The 11,334-nt window shown below is 36.7% G+C and overlaps 1 protein-coding gene across 1 annotated transcript in view; it reads right to left on the bottom strand.

The window, feature by feature from the left end:
* Positions 1–279: 279 nt before the first annotated feature.
* The window catches only part of SAP30 (Sin3A associated protein 30), a 41,508-nt gene continuing 30,453 nt past the window's right edge, over positions 280–11,334 (bottom strand). The window contains exons 4-6 of the mRNA XM_063077265.1: positions 8,205–8,297; positions 1,917–2,004; positions 280–563 (exon numbers count right to left, since the gene is read on the bottom strand). Of these exons, the coding sequence (XP_062933335.1) occupies positions 1,942–2,004; positions 8,205–8,297 (156 nt within the window). The 3' untranslated portion in view covers positions 280–563; positions 1,917–1,941. The remainder of the gene's footprint in view (positions 564–1,916; positions 2,005–8,204; positions 8,298–11,334) is intronic.

Genomic DNA, 11,334 nt, shown 5'->3' with positions numbered 1-11,334 from the left:
CATAGCTTAGAGACTAGCAGCATTTAGTTTAGTAAGAGCTTATCAAATATAAGACCATACCAATAATTTCTAAAAATCAATAATGATTTAGAAATTATTAGAATAATTTATTGAACATTTTGCCTTGTAAGTTATATTACACTGTAAGCAGTTTCATGACATATAGTTTAGTTTATTTAGAGAATAGAAAGAAAATATTTTTGAAGTATTGAAATTTTGAAAATATTTTCTATTCTGATTTACAGAAATACATTTATTTATAAAATGTATGCTGTCATACAGGTTGCTAAATATGTTGTATATCATCCTCAGATTGGAAATTTGGAACTAGGGGGATAGTGATTCGGCCAGTATAGTTTGAGATAGCTTCACTGAACCCCTGCACCCCATTTCAGGTTGATCTGACTTGGGAAAAGATGGATTTCACTTCACCTACAAATGAAATGTTATTTACTGTTCGTTGCTCAGGACTGGGCTTACCAAACCTAGTCAAGAATTTCTAGGCGTTCATGTTCTCATGCATCCTGGATCTTCAATACCTGTTCTGCAGCCACAGGTACAAACTGTGAAAAGAAATTACTAAGTTAGATTTTTAGTAACTTTTCCAGGACAGTGATAGAACAGAAGTTCATTCATTCAAGTAGTTATTGAGTACCTAAATGGTGCCAGACACTTCTAGGCACTGAGGATACATAAGAAAATAAAACAAAAAATCTCTACTCTTATTAATTAGCCAATAAACAATTGAATGTTGTAGTTGTTATCCAAGGGCAAATGATAGATAGAGCCAAGGAGAAAGCTGGAATCCCATTTCAAAACCCTCTAGCTGCACACTGCCCTCCTTGGGTTAGAGTTACTAGAACCTTGTGACTAACACTGCAGAACTGTGGAGCAAGTCTACTCGGAGACTGTTAAGCAACCATATGGGTGGATTCAGGAAAGGGCCTGCCTCAAATTTACTGTTCCTTTATCCTGACCTTGTATCTAAAATTCTGTCATTTGAGAAGCTTTTTCCAATAAGTGTTCCTTGGAATCCAGTCCCTCAGGATAGTTAGTTTAAAAAAACAAAACAAAACAAAAGTCATATGGTCAAACAAATTTAGCAAACACTTAAGCTCTTAGAGCTTCACAGTGAACTAGCATATTAAATATAATCTGTATGAATCTTCACCAGTTTAGGATTCAAAATGTAGGCATCACTCTTCATTTTTCGAATTACTTGCTCAAGCCTCCATTTCTCCATATTGTAGGTAATTCAGTATTTCTTTTTTAAGGACTCAATTGTCCAGGGACCCTGGGAACTTAGACCAAAAGGATAGGCTTGTTTCAGAGTTCCATGTAGAAAAAACTGATCAGTCCATTAACAGGTCCTTGTTTAATCATCATTTCTACATGATGTCACTGTTGAAAACTGGCTCCAACAGGCTCCAGAGAGTCCTTGTCCTGCTCTAGGGTTGTCCCTGCTGCTGCAGAACCCTGTGCAGGCAGCAGGGTGGCACTGTGCACATGGAATCCCAAGATGAAAACTTATGGGATTTACACTCACACAATTAGCCACTGTTCCTCACACATGACAGTTTTGGCAAGGTGGCTGGGTATAATTGCATTTCTAAACACAGCCACACACAGAATCTAGAACAAAATGTCCCCCCAAACCTGCTAAGTCCCAGTATTGAGCCAGTCACTGAGCCAGACTCCCTTCTTCTTGGGGGACCTCAGTCAGGGCTCTCTCAGCCCTTTAGAATGTTATAATTAAGTTGAATTTCAAATGGGAAAGGGATAGGGTCTTGATCCTTTTCCTCCAGGATCCTTGGCTGTAAGTAAGTTTAATTTGGCATATCAGGTGGATATTGAAAAGAACAACCTTTATAAGGCCACAAAATGTCCTTTCCTCGGAGACACGTATACCTACTCACCTTATATTGACATAACTAAGAGTATTCAGGGAATTATCAAAGCAGATCCAGGAGGTCCACTTCTTGGTTTATCTCCCTGCTTTTCTACCTTAAAAACAAAAAGTTCCAAATCACTACAAATGTTTCTGGGAAGTTAGGACTCAAAAATCATTGTTTATAAATAGTTTGCCCCAGGTTGTCAGATTTCTTCCTATTTGAGAGATAGTTAAAATCTGGAGGGATGTGGAGCATAGCCATGAGAGCAGAGGATAGAAAGAGGGATAGAGAGGTAGAGATAGAGAAAGAGCAAAAGATAGATGAAAAGAGATTCTAGGATATTGGAGGTAACTAAGCCTCTGAGGCCCCCCTATCACATGGGGAAGGGGCAATGAAAGAAGAGGTGGAAGGAAGATTTTCCCTGTTATAATTTTGCATATTAAAAGAGACATGATCTATCTCCAGAAGCTCCCATCTAATGTATCATAAGGTCTGGTCTGCTTCAGAGAGAATCAGACTCCCAGGAATTCTCTCCTGAATTCCTTCTACTAGAATAAAGCCCTCAAACCTTCCAGGCTTCTTGGTAAACCAGACCTCACCTCTCCGTGAGACAGGCTCCTATTGAAGAAATCTCAGAACCTTTTAGGTCAGGAAAGAAGGTGCCAGCATTTGCTGAGATGGCTTTGACTTGTTAATTTTCTGACACTAAAAAGGTCATAATTTCTACGGAGAGGAGAAATACATTGAACTAGTAGGAAATTCCCAAGCCTCTTGTTCTCACGGATACTTGGCCTTCTCCAACTTCTCAAATATTTTATATCAGGTCATGTAAGGCAAAATAAACCATAGACACAATATAAACTATTTAACACTATTAAGGCTTTCTGATGTCAGAATATTGACATTTGATACTTGAGTCATTATGGACCAATCAACACCAGTCGCTTGGATACAGTGGGGAAAAATAGTGAAAATTCTAGTGGTAACCATCTGGGGGCAATTTTTGTTAATTCAGCCCCAAAGGAGACTCCTTTAGAATATCAAAGGCAAAGACTAACTTACCATTTAATAGAAGATAGGGTAATAGACAGGGTTATAGAAAACAATTTTTTGTAGAATTATTATATTTTAGATTTTATTGGACATATTTGACTCCCACTCTAATGCATACCCACATCCTATGGAATGACAAGTTATGTTTTAATAGGATTATACATATCATGTGTTCAGAGATGAAATATCCAGGGAAAATATCTTCATTGCTCACTATTTCTTGACATTTCATGTATCCTATCTGATATGTATACACATCAAGGGAGCTGGTTTTAGTCATCTTATACTGTATTGTATTTATTATTTCAACTTGCAAATGCTTTTATTTGGATTTCCAAACATGTGATTTTTAATATGTTTTATTAGTGAGGGAGCAATAAGGGAACAATTTTGCAGCTAATTTAACACCTACAAATTTCCATGTTTACGATGTGAAAGCAAGCCTTGGTAGACATCAGGCCTGTTCATATTTCAAAGAACATTAAATGTAAATACTGCTAAATTGTCCCGTATTTAAAGGAAATGTTAAATTGTATATAAAATTGTTCTCTTATTATATTAAATAATTATGGATTCATTGTTTATACTTTTATTCAAAATGGTGCTTGATTCTGGACAGATTTATTATGCAAATGTGTTTATTATTTGAGAAGCCATATAAAGGCTAGACGATTACAAATTAATAATTTCAATCAACGTGAAAAATAAAAGATATTGGCCATCTTACTTGAAAACTTATTCCCACACAAAACCTGCATACAAATGTTTATAGCACTTTTATTCTTGATTGCCAAAAACTACAAGCAACCAAGATGTCCTTCAATGGGTGAAAGAATAAACAAACTGTGGTGTATCTATACAGTGGAATATTATTCCATGATATAAAGAAATAAGTTATTAAGCCATGAAAATACAAGGCTGAATCTTAAATACATATTGCTAAATGAAAGAAACCAGTATGTAAAGGACACATACCATATGATTCTAATTATAAACATCCTAGAAAAGATAAAAAGATCGATAGTTGCCAGGTGTTTGGGGCTAGGGGAGGGGGCAGAGAAGGGCTAATAGGTGAAGCACAGGAGATGTTTTAGGGTGATGAGACTATTCTGTATCATAATTTAATGGTGAATACATGACACTGTGCACTTGTCAAAACCCATAGACCTTTACAGCACAAAGACTGAACCTTAATGCATGCAGATTAAAAACATTTATTTAGGAGATTGGGGAATCTCAGAAGGGAATGAAGAATGTGATAAAACAGTATAACTGTATTACAAATACATGAAGCAACCTCACTGAAAGGTAAAGTAGGGGGAAAAATGCTAACCTATATAACTTTGGAAATGAGTGGAGTCTATTAAGCTAAAGGCAAAAGACACTATATATAAGCACTAGTTGATAAAATTAAAATAAATAAAATTAAAATAATAAAATGGGGTATGGGTTCACAATTCTGACACTGCTATACATGTGTGCTAGAATTGAATAAGTAAATAAATGGCGGATGGTGGGAGTCAGGTTTCTCACTGCTGGAATAGGAGGTTACAGATAAACAAAGAGAGGAGGCTAGAATGATTCCTGTAGTAATGTATTAGAGATGGAGACATCAGTATAAACTCGTGCTTAGGTTGGCGTAGATACAGATTGTTACACGTAGAACTATTTACAGATATGTGTGCTTACACAGGTTAGTATACACACATATATTTCCTTGCTTTGTCAGCTGAGAAGGCCTAGAAGCTATGATACACCAGTACCCATGAGCACACCTAGCACCCAGATCTTAGTTTTCAATCCATTCTCCAATAAAAGGAACCAAGGCTCCTTGAAAAAATGGCTGATTCTAGGACTGAGACAGGAGATAAACAAGAAGAGCCTGGAGTATCTTGTAGTGCCAGAAAGCAAGAAATCATCAAAAATAAAACAACAAAAACAAAAAACCACCACTTTGATGTGAATATATCAAAAAGATACAAGAGGCAACTAAAAGAGCTCCCAATGGCCAAAGCTAGCGCAATGTGAGTAACAAAAATATTTTTTAAAAGTAATATTGACTAGTATTCCATTGTGTAGAACGAATGAAATAATGCCATTTGCAACAACATGGATGGACCTCGAGAGAATTATATTAAGTGAAACAAGTCAGGCACAGAAAGAGAAATAACACATGTTCTCACTTATTGGTGGGAGCTAAAAATTAATATATAAATTCACACACACACACACACACACACACAAAACCGGGGGTAGGGAAGAAGATATAACAACCACAATTACTTGAAGTTGATACGACAAGCAAACAGAAAGGACATTGTTGGGGAAGGGAGAAGGGAGGGAGGTTTTGGTGATGGGGAGCAATAATCAGCCACAATGTATATCGACAAAATAAAATTTAAAAAAATAAAAAATAAAAAATAAAAGTAATATTGACTTATAATCCAAAATATAAAATAAATATACATGAGTTCATACTGATATAAGTAAACAAATGAGGGAGAACAGACAGATCTCATGAGCAGAAGAATTCAAAAAAGGTATGTCACTACTCTGCCCCCAAGGTGGTAAAGCATACCTCTCCACTCCTTAAGTGTGGACTGTGCAGAGTGACTTCCTTCCTTCCAAGAGTGTAGTATGGAAAGGGGGAGAAAAAAGGCCAGGGTACAGTGGAGAAATACGACAAAAACTACCTCAGCCTGATTAAAATCAACAGTGACAATTCATGTTTATAGTATGTACATGACTTGTATGTACATGTATGAAATGATGTTATAGAAATGGCACTTCAGTTCTGTCGTCTTCTTCCCAAAAACACATAACCCAAGTTTAATCATTAGACAAATATTGACAAACCACAATTGAGAGACATTATACAAAATACTTGACCAGTATTCCTCAAAACCTTCCAAGTCATCCAAAACTAGTAAAGTTTGAGAAACTGTCACAGCCAAGATGAGCTTAAAGACACATGACAATTAAATGTAATGTGGTGCTCTGGAAGGGATCCCGGAGCAGAAAAAAGGACATCAGGTAAAAACTATGTAAAAATGAATAAAGTATAGACATTAGTTTATAATAATGTATTAATATTGATTCATTAATTCTAACAAATGTACCACACTAATGTAAGAATTAAATAATAGACAAAACGGGATGGAGGGCATATAGGAAGTCTCTGTACTAAGTTAGCAATTTTCTGTAAATCTAAAACTATTCTAAAACAAAAAACGTTTATTTAAAAAAGATACTTAGAATATTATACTCATAGAAAATGGGAAATGGAAGGGGCTATAAAAAACACCCATTAAACCCCTTATTTTACAAGGGAGAAACAGATTTATGGTAGGATTTGGTAGCCGAGCCTGCCAAATAGCCTTGAGGAAAGAGTGGTGGCCGGCTGCTGAACTCGGCATTCAGTGACAGGACAACATCATTCATGGTGCCCAGGAGACACTCAACAAATAATTATTGAATGAATGAGTCCCAAGAGCCTATCTTCTACCCAAGAATTTCATCCATTCGCTCATGTATTCATTAACTCATTCATTCATTTAACAAATATTTACTGAGTGCCTGACACTGTAATTTTACTCCTGGAATCATAATCTCTTATGAAACTTAGAAACTCTATCCAAAGGACTAACATTTAGGCAATTTTCCATGTCTGACTTTGTAGAAAACTTCATTCAGCTGATTTAAGTTTCTTAGTGTCCAGGTAAGAATTATTTCAAGCCAAGTGTTAACAGAAAATAGATTAAGGAGGCACATCACGAGGCCGATGGCTGTATAGTTCACAGACAACCTGCATGGTTCAGTGACACTCTAATGGCGGGCTGCAACTTTTTAAAAAAGTATTGTTATTTTAGATTCTTCAGCCCCTTATTCTATTCCTTTTACAATTTATTATTAGGCAAGAGCATAGTTTTGTCTTGGTTTCCAGTTTGCTCTCCATTACTTATGAGCTATGTGTCTTGGCCGAGTTGCCTCACCTTTTTGAACTTCTTTTCCCCATCTGGAAACTACCTCATAAGAGTAAGTTGCTTAGATTAAATAAGACATTAGTGAAGTGTTTAGCACACTAGCAAGGGCAGCTAATATTATTATTACTAGTGTCATTACTATTATCATTAACATTATCAACCAACTAGACACTTGAAGCTTGAAACAACTTTGGGAAGATGAAGGCAGTTTCTCAGGACCTACAGAAGAACACACTTTGGCACACTTACTCAATCTTTCTATCTTTCTAGGTTTGATAAGTAAGTAGGGTTGTCTCCCAAACCACAAAAGTATTTCTGGGATCTGGGCTGTGATTCTATGCACTGCCAGTCCAATGCTCCTTTAGACTGCCAGGAAACTCGAGAGATTATTTTCAAGTTCCTTTTCTTCTTGGCCTCTTTTCCTGCTCAAGTTTATTTTCATGTTAACTTTCTCCTTCCTTCTAAATATTCCATGGGCTCCTAAAACTGGGTAGTTTTCCTTGACACACTTTTCTCCCAATGTTCATTTTTCTGACTTTATTTCTGTTATATTTAAAGATCGTGTTACTCCTGGTGCTCAACCTCTATGTATAAATTCTGTGACAAAGTCCAGCACTCCCAGGGTGCCTTCCCTCTATGCCCACATAAAACAGTGCATGTGTTTGCTATTCTGACTAAAAGCTTTCAATCAAGAAGACTCTCCCTACTATCACCATTATAGCCAGCGCTGCCCATGTGGGAGTCCTGGCAATTCCCAACTACATCATATCATCAAAATTGCATTCCAATACGATGCCTCTTAGAAATATTTCTCTTCCTGTAGTTATATAGCATCAGTTCAACATCATACACACAGCTACGTGGTAATTCTGCTGTCTCCCCAAGGGCCTCACTTGAGACTCCTCAGTGGAGTCTGTTTTCTTAAGCTCAGTGGCTACTTCAGTGGCAGAAAGCTAAGTTTGGGTAATAGAGGTTATATTGTTCAACTCAGTTGTAAAAACCACTCTAAGCACAAACGTTCCAGGTTCGGTGGAAATCTTAAGGGAAACTTAAAATAGTTTTAATGAAAAAGAAAACTCTTTTACTGAGTTCAAAAATAAAGTTCATAAAACAGCTTGTTTCTTTTTTAACTGATGAAAGATGTTAAAGGTAGTTTTAAAAGTTAATTTTGTCTGTAACTCATTATTTCAACAAACATATTGTGAATTCATTTTCAATTAGCATAATTATTTTGAAACTTCTTTTGTGAAGGATATTCACATAAAATAAGTCCTACCTCTCTTCTGGGGGGATCGGAATTGTGAAGGTTGAAACCAGTTGCTGTTTGACCCCACACTGCCAGCCTCAGTGATTCCAGAAGGATGTAAGCCTGAGGGAAATGAGAGAAGGGGGTCAATTATAGAACAGAGGAGCAGAAGATTCTAAATCAGAGCATATGCATGAGCTCCCAGGTGGAACTCAGAGGAAGAGTTTATGTGTGTTCTCATTTTTTTCAAAAGCCTAAGATGTCCAATGTCTGAGATTATTTATATCTAATATATCTCCTGAGACTTCAACTGTTTGGAAGGACTTTGCTGTTGGTTTTTGTTTGTTTGTTTGTTTTTTAGGAAATACAAATTAGATCGCTTTTCAAACTTAATACCAGTACTTTGAACACAATTGTTTAAGTTCTACGTAAAATGTTTTTCCACTCATGAATTGGTTCTGTCACTAATTTGTGACGATTTTCTGTTTTAACAAACCTGACTTGGACCTGATTAAGAGTGATACCATCTATCTATATAAATAAAACATGCACACACATCATTACATAAAAATATAAAAATATAGTTGGACATATCATCTAGAAATCTGGATACTATATTTGGATCACCTTACTTAAAATATAGGCTCTATGTCATTTACGAGGTTCACTTTGGGAGGTTCCTGAGGCTGTCTCAAAGAGACAGGTGGTCTCCAGAGCAACATAAAGCAGGGTTCATCAAGAGACCTGAGTAACAGCCCATCAGGAGAGAAATCAAAAATGCCTTAAATCTCCAAGTTCAAGAAAACAAATAGTGGTTTCAGATTTGAGCACCAAATTAAAAATCACAAGGGCAGATTCTCCTATTGCAGGCTTTGATGTGCAATTCAACTGCTTCTCAAACAGACAACACTTTGTAATGGATATAAGGATGAATAACAACAGCAAGCATTTTTTTTTTTTTGGTGGTTTTATACCTTTATTTGACAATCAGCAGTTAGTTCTCATCCACATTGACTGCAGATTTTTGAAAGTGGTAATAGGTACATAGGTAACCAAAGAATAGAACTTCTTGGTGAATTCATCCTCATTACTTTTTCTGGACAACCACACACAGATATGATATGGGACATTCTTTATTCTTTTGGCTCCAACAGATTTGTCCAGCCTGGTGTCAACGCACACATCTGGAATCCTCATTTCCTACATGGCAAATTTCTAGATCGCTATCAGTGCCTGAGGGGCACACTTCTTGAAATCCACCCCATGGGTGAACTTGTGACTGTTGAGGTGTATTCCTAAGTCACAACCTCGTTGATGGCAAAATGGCCCTTATTCTTCTTGCCACCCTTCTTTGCAGGAGCCATCCTGCCAGGCCCAAGTTGGAAAGGAAGGACAGCAAGCAGTTTTAAATTTAACAATGTTTAATAATTCTCTTTAGAAATTATGGGAAGTTCAGGTGGTAATAAATAAATATTTGAGAGCACAAGGAACTAGGAAGCCAGGGTCCAAATGTGTTTCCTAGGGAAAACTTTACTAAGTGACTCAGAATGTGATCCAGAGACGATTAGAGAGCTGCTGTGTACCACTTGAAGCCAGCATGCGAGAAGCACAATGCAAACATATTGCACAGATTTGAATATTGCTGAATATAAAAACGAATCAACTATTTTGAGCAGCTGTGAATTCAAATACAAGGAGACAAAATGAACAGTACAATAAGGGAAATGAAAAAATAATTAGACACACAGAGAAATAAGAGCAAAACAAAGAGGAAAGAGAGGATCTATCTACAGGGAATACGGATCTGCCTTGGCCTATATTCTGGTCTAGATCTACATGAGGTCAACAAGATGGATAGCTCTCAAGATGGAATGAAGTCATTTGATTTTCCTCCTCATACCCATATATTTCTGTATATTTAAATCATACAAACAACTTAATCCCATCTGTGGCATAAGCTTTATTGTAAGGATCACAAGAGACTTGTTTATAAATATGCAAAGGAAATGTGCAGTCAGTTGCACATGCACCTCCCATCTCCTTTCCTGGAGTCTGTGCCACTTTCTCCAGCTTCATAAAATGGAGATTAAGCAAAGGTTTGAGCTCTCTTAGGACTGGTAACTGCTTCTGGTTTTGTTGACTTTCACTTCACTCTACCTACCTGCATATCGGAGTGTTCACGTATGGCTTCTCCAAAACTGCTGTCACCAGGGGCTTCCATTCACCTCCGTTCTTCTTGAAATATTTTTCCTTTGACTTCCATGACAACACTCTCCTAATTTTTTCACTACTTCTTTGGCTATCCCTTATCAGTTTCCTTTCTAATTATCTACCCATCCTTTAAATGCCAGTGGTCCCTAAGATTCTGATCTCAGCCCTGTTCTCTTCTCTGTAATCTATTCTGAGAGGCAGTATGGCATAATGGTGAAAAGCATAGACACTAGAACGACACTGCCAGGGTCTTGCCATGTTTTGGTCTGTGTGTGTGATCTTAGGAAATTTACCTACCATCTCTGACGTCTCCATATTTATAAAATGGGACTAATATTAGTACCTACTTAATAGGGTCATAAGGAGGAGTGAATGAGTTAAGACGTGCAGCGCCTGGCACACAGTAAGAGTGCAGCAACTTTTAAGTGGTACAGCCATGGCTTCAATTATCATTTAGTTGAATAACTCTATTAGTTATTTAGTTGACTTTTAATTTTTTTCAATTGATACATTGTAACTGTACATATTTATTGGGTACAATTAAATGTTTTGATACATATATATGTTGTATAATGATCCAATCAGGGTAGTTAATGTATCCACCCCCTCATGCATTTATCATTTCTTTGTGGTGAGAACATTCAAAAGCCTCTCTTCTATCTATTTTGTAATATACAATACCTACTATTAACCATAGTCACCATACTGTGCAATGGAACACCAGCACTTGATAATATTGGATATTTAGTAGATTTTTAGTTGATTAATTCTTCAGACAAGACTTTTTCCTGAGCTCCAGGTCCATTTAAACAACTGCCTGATAAACATTCCCAATTGCACCTACGGCTCCTTAAACTGAACACTCACCACTAACTCATTTCTATTTTCCTACTCCTGCTCTAGCTGAAACTTTGGTATTCTTTTTCTAGGTGAATAGCAGCCCCATTCA

Source organism: Cynocephalus volans, chromosome 13 (genome assembly GCF_027409185.1).
Source record: "Cynocephalus volans isolate mCynVol1 chromosome 13, mCynVol1.pri, whole genome shotgun sequence".
Classification (NCBI taxonomy): Eukaryota; Metazoa; Chordata; class Mammalia; order Dermoptera; family Cynocephalidae; genus Cynocephalus; species Cynocephalus volans.
The sequence above is the reverse complement of the archived record's forward strand: the minus strand, read 5'-3'. Positions and strand labels throughout refer to the sequence as shown.